We start from the raw sequence: 21,537 nt of genomic DNA on the forward strand, positions 1-21,537 counted from the left end.
TCCTTTGGTCCACAAAGCTTGTAATAGGAAACTTGGTTCAGTCATTTGATACGTGTTAGAAGCAGATGTCAAATGATAGCCTGAAACAGAAGATCATTTGGACATTAACAGGTTGAAGTGCATCTCAAGTGCAGTGTTTTGGAGAAGCTTTCACTCCAGAAATCTTGTGGAACCTATACTAAAAACCTCAGTTACCCAGGATGTTATTTCACTTTACATTTAGGAGCAGAGGAGGCATCCACCTGAAAACAATATAAAATAATAGGAAACACACACACACACACACCACACCACACCACACCCCCGATGGGTACATTCAGTAGCCATGTGGCTACACGTGGCTATTGAGCACTTGAAATGTGGCTAATATGGCTGAGGAACTGAATTTTTTAAGTGACTGTAATTAATTTAAATTTTAATAGTCACCTGTGGCTGTTGGCTACCACATTGAAGATTATAGATTATAGGATTAGTACAGTTTGAACCCTTTTTTCTTACACCAATGTTTTCCAACTCTACCTACAATTATATTTTGAAATTAATAGGCTGAGGTTTTTTTAATGAAAAATATATTTAATATGCTTTTTCAAATTATGTTTAATCAGCTTTCTCTTGTCCCTCTTCTATCCTGAAAATTTTGATAAGCCCTCCTAAGTGGTACATGTCTCTGAAATCAACATTCTGCACTTTTTACAATTTTCATAACTGTACAGTGACATTCCTTATTCAGGTGATAACACTGAAGCATTGGGGAAATTTAGCTATCAAAAAATGTTGCATTATGTTCACTATACTGTGCTAATTAATACTGGGAAAGTGGAATGGTAGCTGCATCTTAGAGATTAACATTTACTGAGTGCCCTCTCTGACTAGATGCTTTGTGTATATCAACTTGAACGAGGTAGACATAATTAGCCTCAACATAGCTGAGACTGAAGCCTAGAGAAGTTCAGTAACTTGCTCATGGTTGCACAGCTATTGAGTGGAGGAGGCAAGATTCAAACGCCAAGTCTCACAGGTTGCAGATTCCATTGATTTTCCACTAGACTGCCATACTTGGGTTGAGAACAGCATGTGAATGGTGACTTGGTCTTGATGACTGATCTCCTACTCCTAAGGGACTGGGTTTCAGGTGGTTCACATGGAAATGTATAGGTAGACTTAGAAAAGTAAAATTGATACTGCTGTCCAAATACAGCATGGGTTAAACAGGCTTTTGTTAGCTGGCCCGAGAAACGGCATTTGTGACATTAGGAAAATTTTTTGAGATTTCTAAACAGCTGTCTTACAAATGAGCATTTAAAACAAAAACTACGGTATTTGGAAAAGAGGGGCCGCCTATATGTTAACACCTCTCCACACAGCAGCTCCTAGGTGTGTGCTTGAGTAACTGTGCTCTGTTTAATTGCAGCGTATTAAATCATTACCTCTTTATATTTACATCTTTTCAGAAGAATCCTGACTTTCCCTCAAAGTGCCAGAAAACAGGATCTGACTTAGCCTGAAAAAGCTGCCAACTATCCTGCTACAGTATAAGGAAAGGATATGTAAAGAACAGTTATACAGTTACTGGTGCCCCTCCCCCAGACTTGGATTTTTAAACCATTAGGTTAAATAGCCATAATTAATCTTTTAAAAATTGAGATATGACTTACATACTACAAAATTCACCCTTGTAAAGTATACAGTTCAGTGGTTTTTAGTATATTCACAGAGTTGTGCAACAGTCACTACTGTCTAAATGCAGAACATTTTCATTACCCTCCAAATCCCATACTCATTAGCAGTTACTCCCTATTCTCGTCTTCCCCCAGCCCTTGGCAACTAATACTCTACTTTCTTTATAGATTAGCTTATTCTGGACATTTCATATTAATGGAATCATGTAATATGTGGCCTTTGTGTTTGACATCATTCACTTAACATAATGTTTTCAAGGTTCATCAGTGTTATAGTGTGTATCGGTGCTTCATTTTTATGGCTGAGTAATATTCTGTTGTGTGGTCTTAACAGTTTTGTTTATCTGTTCGTAAGTTGGTGGACATTTGGATTGTTTCCACTTTTTAGCTATTATCAGTAATGCTGCTATGAACATTTGTATACAAGTTTTTATGTGAACATGTTCAGTTCTCTTGGGTATATGCCTAGAAGTAGAATTGCTGTGTCATATGGTAAGTCTATATTTAACATTGTGAAAAACTGCCAAATTGTTTTCCAACTAGTTTGTACCATTTTACATTCCCACCAGCAGTGTATGAGGGTTCCAGTTTCTCCACATCCTCACCAACACTTGTCTTTTTCATTGTAGCCATCCTAGTGTATGTGAAGTGGTATCTCATTGCAGTTTTCATTTACATTTCCCTAATGACTAAGAATATGAGGATCTTTTCATGTGCTTATTGTCTGCTTGTCTCTATAATTCTTGTGCTTATTTTGTTACTGATTTGGGAACTGAAGTGGGGTTTCACTATAATGCTGCTATAGATCCTTATCTATGTCATATATATATACATAATTCTCAGAAAACTCAGTTTCAGTTCGTGCTTTTAAAAGATCTTCTTTGTTTTTAGATGTTATAAATAAAAATATTTTTCTAGAACAGTGATTTTCCAACCGGTTTAATAGAGCCCTGCATTCTATGGAAGTATCTTAGGGTCCCTCACCACCTGAGCCACCCCTTCTTCCAGCCAGAGCAGAGTTTCTAGAGGAACATGAGGAATTAAAAGATGAATTATAGAAAGTTATAGGAAGAAAGCAACACTTTTGAGGCAGCAGTAATTCTCCTTACAGCCTCCTCAGTCTTGTTACATTACTATTCTGTAGTTTCTTATTTAGAGCAAGAGTACAGGAATTAATTGAAGGTCAATCAAAACAAAATATCTAGAATCTCTGAAATTAAATATAAGTCAACAGATAAAGGCATTTTCAAGGACCCATCTCTTAAATAAAGTGAGATATACAGATGTTTCATTTAAAGAAGTAAAAATGCAAAACAAAACCCCTATTTGCCTCCCTTCCTTCAAATTCTTGCTGGCTTGGTATAATTCAAGAAGAATAACTATCAAAATGCATGTTGATAGCAGTAAAGGGGGATATTTAAAGAGAGAAATGTCACAGGCAAGTTAAAAAATAAGATTTGCCTTAGATTATTAAAAAGAGGAGCTCAAAATGAGTTTTAAAGTAATGTTTTTCCCCTGGCTGTTCTGATTGTATATAGTATAGTACTAGGTGATAATGGATGAAATAGAGTTCTTTCCTTTGGAATATTATAGTCTTAAAGTAATGAGGTGGACAGGCAGTTGAATAACATGAAGCTAGCTGAATTAACCAGGGATGATATAAACAGATGTAATTGGATCTTTAGGGGAAAATTATGATCTGTGATGTTATAGCAGTTTTCCATAGTGCATTTTTAACCATAATGTGGAAAACTAGAAAATAAATGTCATTACCCCATACACGCAGTGAAGTTTCTTTTAATACAACACATACACACAAAAAGAAAATGTTATTTTCAACACAGATATTAATCACTTGGAGGAGACTTCTGCTTCTGCCAAGATGGAGGAGCCCTTTTCCTCCTAGGTCTTCCTTTACAACGAAAACACCTAAGACATAACAAAAAACAAGCACAGGAGCACTCTGAAAGGTGGAAATAAGGCAGACTGTCTGCAGACTTTGGGATTAAAGGAATGACACAAATAATGAGCTTCCTGGATGTGCTTATTGCTTCCCATATATCTTGGACAGGGTGCTGTAAAAGCCTCCAACCTGGAACCACCAAAGGCACAGACAAAATGAGCTCCAAGAAAAAGCCTGTTCTCTTTAGCCAGATGACTGGGGAAAGGGTACACTAACAACAGTAAACCTTTTTGGTAATACCCACCCTACTGTATCCAAAAACCAACAGAAAAACCCCACCCTACTCCAAAGAAGCAAGTGGCAACGCTTGGATTCCTCTACCCAGAGGTGTTCGCTAGGCAGATCAGAGACCTAATCTCCCATTCCCTGCCTAGCAAAAGCAGATAGCACTTTGATTCCCCCTGCTGGGTGGTTTTGGCAAGTTTTGCAGGGATCTGATCTTCCCTCATCACCACCCCCATCCCACTCCTTCCAGGAGATGTTGCTGTCACTAGGGTTGTGTCAACAGGGTCCATCAACCAGTTGAGTCTCCCCCCCCAGTTTGGAAGCAGTGAGACTTTAACAGGGTGGTATGAGGCAGGGCTAGTCCCCACTAAGCCTCCCCCCACTCTGTGTCAGTGAGGTACTGAGCCTCCACCCTCAACAGCATCAGCAATGCAGAACAAGATGGTTGGAAGTGGGCTAGTTACCGCTACTTCACCCCTCCCCTGATGTCAGGGGGCCCAGTGGGGAGCTGAGCCTCCACCCCCATCTGGCATCTATAAGGCAGAACAAAGTGGTGGATGGCAGGGCTGGCTGGCACTCCGCTTCCCCCTCTCCCCTCCCCTGTTGTCATCTAGGCCTTTCAGGGAGCTGAACTTTCCACTCTGCCTTGCAGCAACAGAGCAGTGTGAGTCAGCCCTCAACTTCCCCTCTCCCTGTTGTCAGTGGGGTCTGTCAGGAATCTGAGCTTTCACCCCTACTCAGAGGCAATGAGGTGGTGCGGGTTGGTGCCCCACTTTCACTGGGAATAAGAATGAAGCTGAACTTTCATCCCACCCATCTGCAAAAAAGCAATGTGAGTCATTGCTCCACTTTTGCCAGGGTGGTGTTGGCGGAGCCCAGCAGGAAGCTGAACATACACACTCACCCTGCCCTCACACTACACCTCAGCTGGTAGACTGCCTACTAGAAAAGATTAAATAGGATCCAGAGACTTAAAATTTCCAAAATGTCTATTATACAATTGAAGTTCACTTATACTGAGAACCAGGAAAATCACCTCATGAATGATTAAAAAAAAAAAAAAGAAGTAAACAGCAACACTGAGATGCTTCAGATATTGGAATTATCTGACAAGGATTTTAAAATAGCCATCATAAAAATACTTCAGTGAGCAACTACAAACACATTTGAGACAAATGAAAAATTAGTCTCAGAAAAGAAAGCAGAAAATGGAAGTTTTAGAACTGAAAAATACAATAAATTGAAGATAGAGCAATAGAAATTACCCGATCCAAACAACAGAGTAACAGTAAACAAACAAAAAAGAGTGCCTTAGGGACCTGGGGAACATTAACAGAAGATTTGATATTCATGTCATCACAGTCTCAGAGGCAAAGAAAAAAGGTGGCCCTGAAGAAATAATGCCTAAAATTTCCCCAATTTGGCAAAAGATATAAACCTATAGATTCAAGAAGATTGACAATCCCAAACAAAGTAAATGTAAAGTAACCCACACCTAGATGCTTCAAAATCAAACATTTAGAAATGACAAATTGTTTAATGGGTATCGCGTTTCAATTTTGCAAGATGAAGAGGTTCTGAAGATTGGTTGTACAACAATGTAAATATACTTAGCATACTGAACTGTACGCTAAAAAATAGTTACTTGGTAAATTTCATGTTTTGTGTATTTTACCACAGTTAATTTTTTTTAAGTCAAACTAAAAGACAAGGAAACTTAAAAGCAGTTAGAAATGAACCATTACCTGTAGGGAAACAATGATTCAAATGACAGCAGATCCCACATTAGAAACCATGGAAACTAGAAGGAAATGGCACACCATTTAAGTGCAGAAAGAAAAGAACTGTCAGCCCAGGATTCTTTCATTTTTTATTGAGTTATAGTCAGTTTACAATGTTGTGTCAGTTTCTGGTGTACAGCACAATTTTTCAGTCAGCCCAGGATTCTGTATCCAGTGAAAATATCCTTCCAGCATGAAGGTGCAATCAAAGCAGTCTCAGATAAGAGGAAACTAAGAGAATTTGTAACAGACTGTGAAAGAATGACTATGGGTAGTCCTTCAAGCAGAAAGGAAATAATAAAAGAAAGATCTAGAACATCAAGAATAACATGAATTCTACACATTCTCTTCCAGGAGATAGAAAACACTTCACAACTCATTTTTTGAGGCCAGTATTACCCTGATACCAAAACCTAAAGACAGTAAAGAAAACAAAATTACAGACCAATATCCCTTAAAAGCATAGACATGAATCCTCAACAAAATATTAGCAAAACAAATCCAGCAACATATAAAAAGAGCTATACACCATGACCCAGTGTGTTGTATTCCAAGGATGTAAGATTGGTTCAGTATTCAAAAATCAATGTAGTCCACCATAGTAAAAAGTTTAAGAAAAATCATATGAATAATGCACAAAACACATTAAACTAAACATTCATAATAAAATCTTAGCAAAATAAGAATAAAGGGGAACTTTCTCAACTTGATAAAGAACATTTACCAAAAACCCACAGCTAGCATCATACTTAATGGTGAAAGACTGAATGTTTTCCCTTTAATATTGGAAATAAGGCAAGGATGTCCACTTCCACCACTGGTATTCAACATAGTCCTGGAAGTTCTTACCACTACAATAGGCAAGAAAAGGAAATAATTAAAGACATAAAGATTGAAAAGGAAGAAGTAAAAATGATTTGCAAGTGACATGAGGTCTCCAATGAAAATCCCAAGGAATTTACATAAAACTAGAATTAATAAGTGAGTTCAGCAAAGTTGTAAGATACAATATTTCTGTATTCTAGCAATGAATGGGTGGAAACCAAAATGAACAACACAGTACTGTTTGTAATTACTAAAAAAAAAATGCTTAGTTATAAATCTAATAAAACATGTATAGGACTTGTATACTGAAAACTTTCAAAATGTTGATAAATGAAATCGAAGGTCTGAATAAATGGAGAGGTCTACATGTTCATAGATTAGAAGATTCAGCATAGTAAACATGTCACTTCCCAAATTCTTGTAAAATTAACACAAGCTTATTCTAAAAGTTATATGCAAAAGTAAAGGAACTAAAATATCTAAAATAAGATAAAAATGAAGTAGGAAGAGTCACTTAATTTTAAGACTTACTATATAGTTTCTGCAATCAAAATTCTGTGGTATTGGTGAAGGGATAAATACATAGATCAATGGAACAGAATAGAGAACCCAGAAATAGACCCATAAAAGTACAGCCAACTGGTTTTTGTCAAAGGTGCAAAAGCAGTTCAATGGAGGAAGAGCAGATAGCCTTCTCAACAGTGGTGCTTGGAGCAGTTACACATCCATAGGTGAAGCAGTGAACCTCAACCTAAACCTCACACCTTATCTAAAAATTAATCCAAAGTGGATCATGGATTTAAATATGAAATGTAAAACTCTAAAACATTTAGAATTTAGATATAAAAGAAAATCTTCAGAACCGTGGGCTAAGTGAAGGGTTTATAGACCAGACGCCAAAAGCACATTCCATAAAAGAAAAAATTAATAAATTGGATTTCATCAAAATTCAGAATGTCTACTATAAAAAAGACCTTGTTAAGGGAATGAAAAGACAAGCTACAGATTGAGTGAATGTATTTGCAAACCTATATCTGAGACAGGACTTGTTTCTAGAATATACATAAAGAGCCCTCAAAACTTAACAGTAACAAAGGTAAATAACCCAATTAGAAATTGGACAAAAGAGATGAACCGACATTTCATCAAAGCAAGTAAGCATATGAAAAAAATGTCAACATGGTTAGCTATCAGAGAAATGAAAATTAAAACCACAGTGAGATATCACTGCCTTTTAGAGTGAAAAATAGTGATAATACTGAGTGTCGGTGAGGCTTTGGACAAACTGGATTTTTCATGCATTGCTGGTAGGAATGTAAAATGATGCAGCCTTTCTGAAAAATAGTCTGGCCATTTCTTTAAAAACTACACATTTATTATACAACCCAGCAGTCGCACTCCTGGGCATTTATCCAAGAGAAATGAAAATGTATGTCCATACAGAAGTCTGTATACAAATGCTCATAACAGCCTTATTTATAATATGCAAAAGGTAGACACCAAATGTCCTTCAGTGGGTGAATGGTTAAATGAGCTGTGGTACATTCACACTATGGAATACTGGAATACTGCTGAACTAAAAGGAATGAATTATTGATACACACAGTGACTTGGATGAATCTCAAGAGAATTCATGCTGAGTGAAAAAAAAAGTTACATACTATATAATTCCATTTATATAACATTCTTGAAATGGCAAAACTGTAGAAATGGAGACTAGTGGTTGCCAGGGTTAGGAAGAAGGGCGAGAGAGAGGTGGATATGATTATAAGGGGGCAACACGCAGGATCCTGGTGGCGATGAACTGTTCTGTATCTTTACTGTGGTGGTAGGTATAGGAAGCTATATGTGATAGAATGTGTAACATGTGCTCGTGCATGTGCTTATGTGCGTGCACGCGCACGCGCGCACACACACACACACATACACACACGAGAACCTGTAAAACCAGTAGTAATCTGAATAAGATCTGGGCGTTATACCAGTGTAAACTTCCTGGTCTTGACAGGAGGTTGTGTAAGATGTAACCACTGGGTTAAGGGTATATTGGAACTCTATTATTTTTACAACTTCCTATGAATCTATAATCATTTCTAATTAAAAAGCTTAAAAAGTGAGAAAGTATTAGATAAAATTTAGTGTCTATTCTTAATTAAAAATAGTAAAATAGGAATGAAAGTGTGTGTCCTTAATATTAAAAAATATTCTCAGGCCAGTAGCCATCATCATGCTTGGTGGAGACATAATATGAGTGATCTCATTAAAACTATACCTGCTGTTTTCACCTCTATTCTAGAAGAGTTTGCTAATACAGTTAGATAGGAAAACCAAAGAATATTCGGAAGAAGGATAAAAGATAACTATTCATAGATCATATAATCATCTACTTAGATAATCTAAGGAAACCACTAAAAAGATCTGTTAAAACTAATGATAATAAGGTAGTATTATACAGAATATATTTAGAAATCAAGAAGTAGCTTTCTAGTTAGAAATGATAATGTGAAAAAAAGATCTCATTCAACATAGTAAAAATACTCAGCTATAAAGAAGAATGAAATGCCATTTGCTGCAACATGGATGGACCTAGAGATGACCATACTAAGTGAAGTAAGTCAAAGACAAAAACCGTATGAAATCACTTACGTGGAATCTAAAATATGACACAAATGAACTTATTTATGAAACAGCAACAGACAGACATAGAAAACACAGCATCAGACAGACATAGAAAACAAATTTATGGTTATGAAAGGGGAAGGCAGGTGGAGGAGGGATAAATTAGGAGTTTGGGATTAGCAGATACAAAATACTATATACATAATATATAAACAACAAGATCCTACTGTAGAGCACAGGGAACTATATTCAGTACCATGTAATAAACCATAATGGAAAAGAATATGTGTACTTAGATATTCAGTTATATATATGTGTATATATATTCAGTTATATATAAAAATCACTTTGCTGTACACTAAAAACTAACAACATTGTAAATCAACTATACTTCAATTAAAAAAACCAAAATAGCAGTAAAAATATTAAATGTTGAGTCAAGAGAAAAATCTATGGTTCTTTAAGGTACTTTCAACAGGGTTTGAGGTTCGTTATTTTCTTGTTTATTTTTTAAATATTGAGGGTAACTTTTCCTTCTGTCTTGAGTGAACATTCCCAGGCTTTTGGGTTTTTTTCTGATTTCTTTAGATTTCTTTTAATCATTTTGTAGCTTATCTGGACAGTTACTACTAACAATTTTTAGCAGAATTCTCTTACTAATAGTGTTTATGTTTAATACATATGTTTACTAGAATCATTATGGAGCTATAATTAGAAACTATATTTCTCATTTTTTCAGAAATAAACCTTGCTGCTAAGTTGGGTTTATACCTATGGTAATTTTAAATATATGTGTGTGTGTGCACGCACATGTGTGTATTTTAATGAGCAAGTAGTTTGGATTGTTTTTTTCCTGAGTAAATTTGACTCCAGACTTGTCTAAAACACTGTGTTAAGATACAGTTGATACTACACAAACAGGGATTTTGCTTGGATGTTAAGCTCTTTTTTGTGTGTGTATTTGAGCAAGTTCTAGTCTGTCTTGTTTCACTTACCTGCAAGCTGTCTTTTTTTGTTGTTCATAACAATGTAAGACTGTGTATAAGTTTAATTATTTTAAGTGATTGTTAGTTATCAGTAACATATGGTGGGTTCAGGTCAGCAAACATTTACGCACCACTTGTTTTACCGATGAGGAAACAGAGGTTCAGGTAAATTTGCCACAGCCGCGTAAAATAAAAGCTTAGACTTTGAAGCCCAGCATAATAGTGTATCTGTTTTAGTTAGGAGGGCCTCATTAGGCCTCTGGAAACCAGACAAAATCATTAGATTTTTTTCTTAAGACTTAAATTAGCCAAACCAAGTAATGCACTAAAGAATTATTGAGTACTCAGATTTTTAGCCCTAGAAATGGAAGTGGACCCATTAGGATAAGAGACTTACCAGAATCCTCTCAAATGTTTGTATTTGTCAATTCCTCTGGCAAGATGAGCAGGCAGAGAGAAGCTAACACTTACTGAGCACCCAGCATGGCTAGGCATACTGAATTTTACTCCAACCTCCGGCATAACTAGTATCCAAATCCTGTGGATTCGAAAACTGACACTCCTGTTAAGTAACTTGCCCAAAGTCACACCTCAATAAAGGGCAAAGCCAGATTCTGAAACTTGATACGTCAGGCTCCAAAGCCCATGATCTTTTCTCTACACTGTAATTTCCCAGACTTACCTAATCACAGGAGTCATCTAAGGTGCCTGTTTAAAAAATGAAATCCTGAGCCATGGGGCTTCTGGAACTTCTGATTCAGTTTTGGTTTGGAGGAAGGCCAGGTAGTGTATCATTAACAGGAATCTTCAGTGATTCTGATCATCAGACTGGTTTCAGAAATACTGCCAACTCCATCGGGTACTAAGAGGAGGGGTATGTTATGTAGGCAATGTCTATAGCATTGGGAGTAGACGAATTTCAAAAATAAGTTGACACCTTACTAGTAAAGTAAGAATAGTAAAATTGGATTGTGGAAATTGTAAAATTGCTTTAGCATCCTTAATCTGCACAGAAAAAAACAATGCTTTATTTATTTTGTTTTTATTAGTACTTCTCTTTCGGGTGACAGCGTTTGTACAATCTGTTCTTTGGCATTATCCTTGTTTACACTTGGATACAAAGGCACCACTGAAGGATATAGATAAAACTGTGTTTTGGATGGAGAAAAGAAAGAAGGAATTAGAAATAATGTAAAAACAGCTTTAAATACAGAATTAGTGATTTCCTCAGGTGTAAAAACTCCACAAAATTTTGAATAACTTTAATCCTTAAAGTCATAAGATTATAACATTTCAAGCTGAAAGAGCTCTTAGATATCCACATATTTTATGTATGAAGAAACCACAACTCAGAGAGGCTTAAGGGCTTGCCCACAGTTAGTGGCAGACTTTCAAATCCATGCTGGCCAAGATTCCATCGAACTCTTATGGATTGCAGATATGTACCAGAAGATAGTGACTTTTTAGAAATAAATTTAATGGCAAATCATGTTTACCTTATATTTCCTACTTTATCCCATTTTATGGCTTCTTCCTTTTTTAATTGCCCTAATGAGAGTATGAATGTATTCAAAGTAATCTCTTTTAAGAGATTATGCAATTTGAAATGCTATATTGGATCAGTGATATGCTAGAGCAATAAACCATTACCTTCTTTTATTTTTAATATTATTTTTTAAATAGAGAAAAATGAGCACAGCTAGATGCCTACACATGCATTCTAACAATAATATGACAGCATTTCTGTGTAGTATTATGAGCTTTGTGTTCAGACATGGGTTCAGTTGTCTTATCTGCAAACGTAATAGCTCTGTGATCTTGGATAAGTTATTAATTCTCAGCCTAACTTTTTTTCTTCTCTGTTATGCACAATAATATCCTTCATGGTATATTAATGATTAATTAGGATTAAATAAGAGAGTATGTGTAACATAGCTAACACTGTACTTTGAACAAAATAAGCATTGCATAAATGATAGCTGTTATTGTTTCCTTGAGCCAGTAGCTATTTAGAAGAATATTAATTTCTGACTGAGTGCTTTAGTTTATTTCCTTTTTCAATTTTTTACCATAATCAGAAACTGATCTGCATAGAATTCATGCATTTAAGAATTTTGGAATTACTTCGTGGCCTAGAACACAGTTAGTCTTTATAATGTTTCATAAGTTCTTGAAAAGAACCCATATTCTTTTTACATTATAAAATTTACTATCTACCTATTCTAATGCAAGTTACATCATATGCTTTGTCCTTATTTTATTCATTATGCTAGTTGATATTAGTGTGTTAAATTTCACCTTCCATTTTGTTTCCATTTATTTCATGTTATAGTCTCGAAAGCATCTCCTTTGTTTTGTGGTTAGGTTAGTCTGTGATTATGTGCTCAGTACTGTTTTGCATTTATTATTTTTAATGACTTGTTTGAAAAAGTAAGAGGCTAAATCTAAAGAAATATGAAAAATAGAGAAACATATGCAGAAGGAAATAACATCTTTTACTATGAAATACCACTACGGAAAGATTTGAATGTGATTAAGAGTAGGGGTTTTAGAATCAGATTTAGGTTTGAATTTAAGCTCTGCGTATTAGCCTTAGGCAGGATATTAGATTTTCTCACTTATTCAACAAATATTTACTGGGCACCTACTGTATGCCAGGCATTTTGCTAGGGGCTGAAGGTACAGTGCTTAAAAGATTGACACACCCATCTTGGTTTAATTTCCTCATTTGTAAATTAGTGATAATGCCTCACAAAGTTAGAAGCATCAAAGGTATACTTGCCTAGTGTATGACAATTGCTCAGTAAATGATAGTAATTATTATTACTGTATGTATTAGGTACTAATTATATATTTAGTCCAAATCAAATCACCTTTTCAATCAGCTTAAGGGTTTTGCCTCACATTTTATTTTTGGCCTTAAATATCACAAACACTTTCTTTTTCTTTATGCTTTTCTATACTTAGCTATCTTTGGGTTTCTCTTTAAGCAGTAAATAATTGTGTGAGTTTTTTAAGCTTTTTAAAAATATAACCTAAGACTCTTAATTTTTTTATTTTCAAGATTTCAAACACATGCCAGGGTAGAGAGTAGTATAATGAACCACCATATTCCCATAGCCCAGCCTCAAAGATAATCAACTCACGGCCAGTCTTGTTTCATCTGTACGCCCCACCACCTGCACACTACTTTCTCTCTTCTACTCCCTGGCTCAGGTGGATTATTTTGAAGCTAGTCCATTCAGACATAAATATTTGCATTTATATTTCTTTGAAGGTAAAGATTTTTTAAAACGTGTAACTTCCATGCCATCATCACTCATAAAAACATCAGTAATTCTGCAATAACATCGAATATCCAGTAAGACACTTTCTTTTAATTAGATACTTTAAACTTTACATTTCTTACATTATTACTTTTGGAATGATTTCTGTCATCTTATTTTAAGTCTTTTATTCTTTCCTTGTAGTTTGTTTTTTTCTTGTGCCATATGGATTGTTTTGTTTGAGGAGGTTATGAAATGCTGAAGAAAATTATGGAGCTGTAAAGACTTGGGTTTGAATCCTGCTTCTGCCATTCACTAATTAACTTTGCTGAGCCTTGGTTTCCTCATGTGAAATAGGGGTAATTATACCTGCCTCATGTGCTTAGGGTTGAATGTGATGCCTGTGTGAAGTACTATTCTTTGGCAGTTATTATCTTCTGCAGTGACTTGGACTGCATTATGTAAATACAATTCTTGGTTGTTGTATGGTTTTTCAAAGCATTCCAAAATTTAAATTTATTAGGTAATTACTAAAAACAGTGGTTTTTAAATATCCTTTTAGGAAAGACAGAATTTAGAATCTTAGTTTCGCCCTTCTTCCACTAACTCTTTTATTTTGAGTCCACATTAATTTAGCCTGAGGTTACAAATCTTACCTTTAACTTTCTGCAGTTTTATATTGTTTATATATTGATACCAATTATTTATTCTTCATTGTTGACCTTTTCTCTTTATTGGGGTTAATTATTTTATTCACTTATTTCTAGATATTAAGTTGGTGTCAATATACTTTACCAGTTCTTTACTACTTCAATATTCTTGAGTTCTTATTTTGATTCTCTTTCAATGGTCTAGGACATAACCTTTGAACAGTTTATGAAAAAAGATACTACCAGGATGGTGAAACTTGATAAGACTTGACAGAACTAAGAATAATTTTCTGTGACCTTTGTACATGAAAAACTAAGACAAAGCTGTAAAATTCTTAGATCATAACTTTTTCCTTTTAACTCTCTGTAAGTCATTACTTCATTGTCTTCTGGCATTTTATTGTTGCAGAGGAGAAATCTGAGGTCAATCTGATTTTAGTTCCTTTGAAAATAACCTATTTTTTTCTGCTTGTATGCTTGTAGGATTATATCTTTATCCTTGAAATTTAAAAACATTTGCCAGGACATGTCTTGGTGTTGATGATCTCTGTTGAACCTTCTCAGTCTCCAGTCTCAGGTATTTTTTTTCAGACCTGGAAAGTTTTCTTATACTTTTGATTGATTAAACTACTGTTTTTTTTTCTTTAGGAGCATCTGTTATTCATAGATTATTTCTACGTCTGTCCTCCATAGTTTTTTAATCTTCTCTTTCATTTTTTTTTTTTCATTTACTCAAGTTTGTCCTCCGTGGCATGGATTCTGTTTTCTGCAGTGTCAATTCTAATACTTGCTACTCACAATGCAGATTTAATTTTGGCTACTGTGTTTTCATTTCTTTATTCTTATCTCAACATATTCTTGTTTCATAAGCAGAATTCCCCTTAAGGGTACACTCCCCAAAAATGGGGAGGATTCAGGCCTAAAACATACCTATTTTTTGAGGCCACAACCACAGGAAACCGTCAAAAAGAAAACAAGCTGCTGAAAGGTTCCTTTAAAATTTCATAATATAAATATAGCCGGAGGTTATTCCTACCCTAGTCTAGAAAACAGAATAGTCTTGAATACTAGCAAGGCTTTAGAAGAATAGCAAAGCAGGTATAAGGACACCTTAACTAGAAATAAATGAATTTTTCTAATTACATTGATTGTTCTTTCTCTTTATAAAAATAATATATAATAAAAATGCATACAATTTTGAAAATATAGTAGAAAGAAGAAAATCCTATGACCCAGGTAACTACTACTAAGATTTTTTATATGTTTTGCCAGTTACATGCACACATGTTGGGAGGGGGGTGCAAAATTGGGGTCATACTATTTAGTTTTGTATCCTTTTTAATTTGATATATTGCCAGCATATTTTTGCATCATTAATTTTTCTTTGAGGCCCTAATTTTAACCATTGCATAGTATCCCTACATATGAGTAGATGTATTATGATTTATTTAACGAGTCCCCTGTTGGTCATTTAGATTGTTTTCTATTTTTCAGTCTAATGAGTATGATGAATATCACTGTACATAAGTCTTTATGCACATCTCTGATATTTCCTTAGGATAAATGAGGAGCTGATTCTTAATCCTGTCACATTGGTAAGGATTATATACATTCCTTATTAAGAATATTAAATGCTTGTTTCTTATTGTTTCAATGTGATTGCATAGAAGATTCTTTGGATTCTGAACAATCTGATGGTATCTTACTGAAGTTTTAGAGAGGTTTCTGATGCCTCATCCTCAGCACCTTCATGGAAGTCCTATTGCATATGCTTTGGGCAGGAAAACCACTGCTGATACCAGGGAGTTTGGAAGGCAGATATACTTGTGGAAACTTGAGAGTGGTTAAAAAAAGTGGAAACTTGACAGTGGTTAAAAAAAATAATTTTAAGAAAAAGGTTTGGTCCTTGCTCATTCTCACACCCTGGGTCTCCAAATTAATACACTAGTGCCCTGGTCCCATTCTTTTCCCCCTCCCTTCTTGTTATTTTAGGCTGTTGTCCTCTGTGAGGAATTCTTTTCTCCCAGTGTTCGTATGTCCGTTTCATTTCCAGGTAGTAGGATGTCAGTATGATATGTCCTTTTAAGTTCAAGGTAGCATTTATGAATCACAGATCATTTTTTTAGTCCTAGTGTACTTTTACAAGATAATCTTCTGCTGGACTCAACTCATTTTTTAAAATTTCTAAAAAATTTTTTTCAGAGGTATCAAACAGCAGCCTGTAAATGTGCAAGATTATAGCACACCATTACAGCAGAACAATCTGTTTAGTAGGGTTGCTTAAAATGAAAAAATTTTAAATTAATAAAATATTATTATTTTTAACATTTCAAACTTTTCCTTTAAGTACTCGGGGATATTGTAGAAGTCTGGAAATCTAGGTTCATAATTATTGATTTGAATTGTTCATCCTCTTAAAAACCAGGGAGATTATCTTAAGTGATAATTTTATACCAAAACATTAGAAGTTATTTTGGAAATAATTCCTGCCGAAATCCAAGCTAACAGTCTTCTTTATCTGATTTATTCTGCTGAGACCCATATTGTACGTTATCCTGATTTTTGACTTTTACACATTTCAGACTAACAGAGTAAAGCATGATTAGCATTTCCTAACCTTTTCCAGTATTTCATATAATATTTGCATTTTACAGTCTGCCAAGCTCTGCAGTTTTTTGGCTGGAAGGCATTATGGTGGGATGAGAGAGGATAAATACATTTGCCTCACGTTTAAACTATTCTTTTTTGTCCGTACTCATTCTTTAGCCACATTGTATAAAAGTATACCACATATGTGAATGATCTCTTCCACCCTGCTTGGCAGGAAATTGGCTGTAGTAAGTGGTGAAACAGGTATCTCAACACTCTCCTGTACTTCTTCATTGCATTGCAACTTTAGAAACTAGCTGTAGACATGTTAATATTAAACAGTCAATCCAGGCCAAAGGGGATAGGCAGTAGCATTTACTGAGTATCTACTGTCCCTTGGTGAATCCTTTTAATTACAATTTTGTGATGTAGACACTATACGCATCTTACAAATGAAGAAACTGAGGCTCAAAATGTTATGTAGCTTATCTAACGTCAGGAAACTACACCAATAGGTGACAGAGCTGGTGTTTAAACCTGATGTTAGTCAGATTCAGACCACATGCTTTTTCTATTTGTTTCTTAAAATTAGAGAAATAAATTTTCTTTTGTAATTGGCATTATTCCTTGAACTTCTGGAGCTATTAAGTATTGCAATACTGAGTCAGACTGGTGGTCCATGTAACCTAATCTCTAATGAAACCAAGGATCATTTTTCAAAAGGGAAAATTCTTAGCTGTGGAGGTAACGTGATGCTCATTTCTAGTAAATAACATTTGAATCCTTGTTTTGGTGAAATGATACAAAAGTTTGTTGAAGTAAAGGTGCTTTTGGTGGTCAGTTTTGGTAAAGCTTCCCTGGTATGTAGGATAACACTGGCTTTATATTTTCCTGCTTTAAAAATTAAATTGTTCAAAACTTTAAATCTTTGCTAAACTCAGAAAGGAAGTAGATGTTTTTGCAGAAGATAGAGCATAAAATATCTTTTGATCATGTTTCACTTAACTTTTTTCTTAGATTGCTTTGTTAGTATATTACTTTTAATTAGCAGGATGAAGAGTTCAGAAAAGAAAATATAAAATTTATGAATTACATGAAGCTGAAAATAGTGAGGGAAGCCGATTGACAGATTTGGAATCTAATCTATAGAGACTGTAGCAATGAATCAGAACTGGAAAAAGATGAATCAAAAATTTAAAATAGGGCTTTATTTATGAGACTACGTAACAAGTAGAGAATAGAAGATGCAGGACTTAGCTGCAGTGTGAGGGAAGAAAACAAGGATTTAACCAACAGAAAACGGGAAAAAATAAAATGACTCAGCTGTGTGTTGTGGGCAATCCAAAAATGATGTATATGTGAACTGCATTAATATGAGTTTATTATCTAGGATAAGGGAGGTGATATGCCCTTTACTCTGCATTGGTCACATCAAGGTTGGAATGTTAATTGCAAGCAATTCTGTTTACCACCCTTTAAGATGAATTAGATGCATGCTCAGAAAAGAAGATGGTCTCATCTTCTGTAAGGAATGTTTGAAGGAACTGGAGTTACCTAGAAAAGGATAGACTTGGGGTGGTTTATAGTCATAGCTGTAGATTTACTTCCTATGACTTTTCAAATAGAGTACAGGCAAATTAGTCATCATATATTAGTAATCTTCTTAAAAGGAATTTGTGTTTGAGGCAAGTTACTATATAATGAAGAATATTATCTAGCAGCCAGTGCTTTTTCTGAGATAATGTAGTAGGCTGCCTGGTGAAGTAGTACTTTCTTGTCCTTACAGTGTTCAAATATAGGTGACAGTAAGATAGAAAGGATTTAAGCATATGGTGTATATTTGGAGCAGAAGACTTTTAAGATCCCTTATCAATTCTAAACTTTTTTTGATCCTAAGATTAAAAGGATGTTATATAGTATTATTTTATCTTCATGAAGCTACCTCACCTTAATAATAGTAATTTGCAGTGGTACAGCTTTTTACAGTTTAAAAAGTGTTTTCTTATGAATTGTTTGTTTTGAGCCTAATGGTAACCCTTTGAGTAGACAGGGTGAGTATCCCCATTTTGAGCACATGAAGTAATAGGGTAGGCTTATCAGTTACGATTTTAGTGTTGTTTTTACTATACCAGAAAGTAAGTTACAAGCTGTGATTCTTACTTTGCATACAGTGAAAGTTGCAAGGAGCAGATTATTCTCAAATTACATTCCCATGGAATATATAATTGTAGCTCACGTTAAACCAAGGGTTCTAAAATCCAGATAATGAGGAACCATTGAGTAGATCTTTATTATAGGAAGAGATCACTGTGTACAATTAATGAGACAGTCTAGTTTGGGCTACTAGATTAATGATGACACCATTCAGTAAAATAGCAAATACAAGAGAAGTAGCAGATCGGTGGGCCACAGAGCAAGTGATTGAATTTTGGCTATGATTAAAATAGCTAACATTGATAGTTTACTAAGTGACAGGTACTGCTCTTAGGGTTTTTATATATTAATCTCATTTAGTCTTCATAACTCTCTGAAGATAAGATTTTTAAATCTCCATTTTCCATATGAAGAAAGTAAAGCTTAGATAGTTTAAATAACTTGTCCAAGGCTTCATAATTAGTGTTAAGAGCAGAAATTTGAATCTAGGTGTCTGACTCCAAAGTCCTTGGTTCCTAACAGCTAGTTTATGGTTTGTCTGGAATGTTTAGATAAAAATGATCAGTATTCAGTTGAATAAATGGTTGTGGCTTTTAAGAGAAAGGTGTATCCTAGGGTTACTTGAGACCTTACCGTACAAGTGGCCAATACTATAGCTTCTGAAAGTGTCTTAGGAAAATAGAGATTTTATACCTGCCTCCCCCTTTTCTGCTTTTTGGCACAATTTCTGTGTTTTGTAACATTGTGTAGGCATTCCCTAACCTAGGAACATAATATGTGAATTTTTGAAAATGAAGGGTGCCCATTTTATGAGTCAGTAAACCCGTGAGATCCTCTAGGATGGATCTTTGGATGGGCCCCATGTTTCATAAACCTTTCATCTCCAGTTTGGTGCCTAGAACATAGCATGAATGAAATGAAATGAATGGATGAATGGATGAATGGATAAATAGAGGTAGGAAGAGTATTAAGAGGAGTTCAAATTCAGAGCAACTGCCACATGTGGGATATGGGATAAATGGGTGGGCTTCCTTTTATTTCCCAGTTGATAATCCTCCAAAGATAGTTAGCTTAGATCCTTGTACATTTGTTGAATTAACAAATGGTTAGGGGCATTTACTCCTCTTTCCAGTGAGGGAACTAGAGAAGACACTTTGTGTACCTGAGTTTTGATTTTGTTTTGTTTTTATTTACATAAATAATACATGGTCATTGTAGACATTGTAGACACATTAGAAAATTCAAATAAACAAAACAAACAGTTTAAATTGTCTAAAATTCTACCACCCAGAGATAGCCACTGTTAACATTTTGGTGTATATCCTTCCAGAGTTTTTCCCCATACAAATATATACATTAAAACATGTATATATTTATTTAAAATGGGATCATTATAATCCATATTGTTTTGTAAACTGCTTTTTCACTTATTACATGTGACTGTCTTTCCATGTCAATAAATTTACATCTTTATCATCATTTTTAGTGACTGCATAGTATTCCATTATATGGATGTACCATAATATATTTAACTAGTTCTCTATTGTTAGGAATTTAGGTTTCCAATTTGGAGTTCTTTTTGGAAAAAGTTATGGTGAGCATTCTTATATGTATATCTTTGCACACTTGTCCATTTTTTTAAAAAAAGAAATTGAAATGATGGGATGTTTCAAAGTTTTTTGTCTTTTTTTAAAAATACAGACTTAGATTGCCTTCCTGAAATGTTGTCCTGATTTACACTTTCCCCGGCAGTATATCCTGAGTGCTCTTTCCCATACCCATCTTAGCACTGGGTATTATTTTTTCTGTAAATCATTACCAATTTGAAAGGCAAAGGTATCTTTCAGTTAAATGCATTTCTTTGATTAGTACTAAGGCTGAACTCTTTTTTCCCTTATTGCTCATTTCTGTTGAGGTTCATCGTTTTTTCTTACAGGTTTGTAAAACAAAGTTCTTTATGTATTGAGAATACCAACCCTTTGTCATATGTTGCTTTTTTTTTGTAATCAGTTTGTCTCTATCTTTTTTATGTCTGACAGAAGACGTTTTAAACTTTCATGGATTCAAATGTCTTTTTTTTTAATTTATGATTCTATTCTCCTTACCCCATAAGTTTTATTCACCTATATTTTCTCCTAATATTTGTATAATTTTACTTTTTGACATTTAAATGTTTAATCCATCTGGAATTTCTTTTGATCTAGAGATCTAGCTTTATTTTCCCCCAAATAATTAATCATTTGCCCTGATTAATTATCAATGGAGTTGAAATTTAGAATGTATTTGCCTTAGAAAGTATTGTAAATGATGTTTGGTGAGGTTTAAATAAGACCATTGCAGTGCATTTAACTATTAAAATCAAGGGCTTACCTGGAAAGGTAGCCATTATTTATTATATCACCTCCATGGAAAAAAATGTTTTTATAGTTATAAATAATCAATATATGTATTAACTTTTGAAGCACAACATGTTGCAAATCGGCAACTGCATACTTAAATGGTAGTTCTGTACTTAATTAGAATCCTTTAGGGGTAAAAATATTCCTACATGATTTTGTTTTATCTGCCTTCATTTAACTTTAACTGATGTGAGATCTGTTTTGGTAACTTTCTACTTGCTATGCTTTTCACAGAATGGACAGCAAATTATGGATGAACCTATGGGAGAGGAGGAGATTAATCCACAAACTGTAAGTGAAATATTGTATCATAAAGGATATAGATAAATCAGATACCTTAAAATTTAAATATTTGTATGTTTAAACTGAGCAAAGTAGTGATTTTACAGTATTAGAAATTT

General features: G+C 34.6%; 1 protein-coding gene across 6 annotated transcripts in view; it reads left to right on the plus strand.

The window, feature by feature from the left end:
* RPS6KA3 (ribosomal protein S6 kinase A3) overlaps window positions 1-21,537 on the plus strand; it is a 104,240-nt gene that overhangs the window by 7,770 nt on the left and 74,933 nt on the right. For 2 of the 6 annotated variants that reach the window (XM_064483330.1, XM_064483328.1), the window contains exons 2-3: window positions 15,553-15,589; window positions 21,371-21,427. In XM_064483330.1, coding sequence (XP_064339400.1) covers window positions 21,386-21,427 — 42 coding nt within the window. In that variant the 5' untranslated portion in view covers window positions 15,553-15,589; window positions 21,371-21,385. Of the gene's footprint in view, window positions 1-14,480; window positions 14,572-15,552; window positions 15,590-21,370; window positions 21,428-21,537 lie in introns of those variants that run through there. The other 4 variants (XM_031445748.2, XM_031445750.2, XM_064483327.1 and 1 more) reach the window with 3 other exon arrangements.

This window comes from Camelus dromedarius, chromosome X (assembly GCF_036321535.1).
Source record: "Camelus dromedarius isolate mCamDro1 chromosome X, mCamDro1.pat, whole genome shotgun sequence".
Lineage (NCBI taxonomy): Eukaryota > Metazoa > Chordata > Mammalia > Artiodactyla > Camelidae > Camelus > Camelus dromedarius.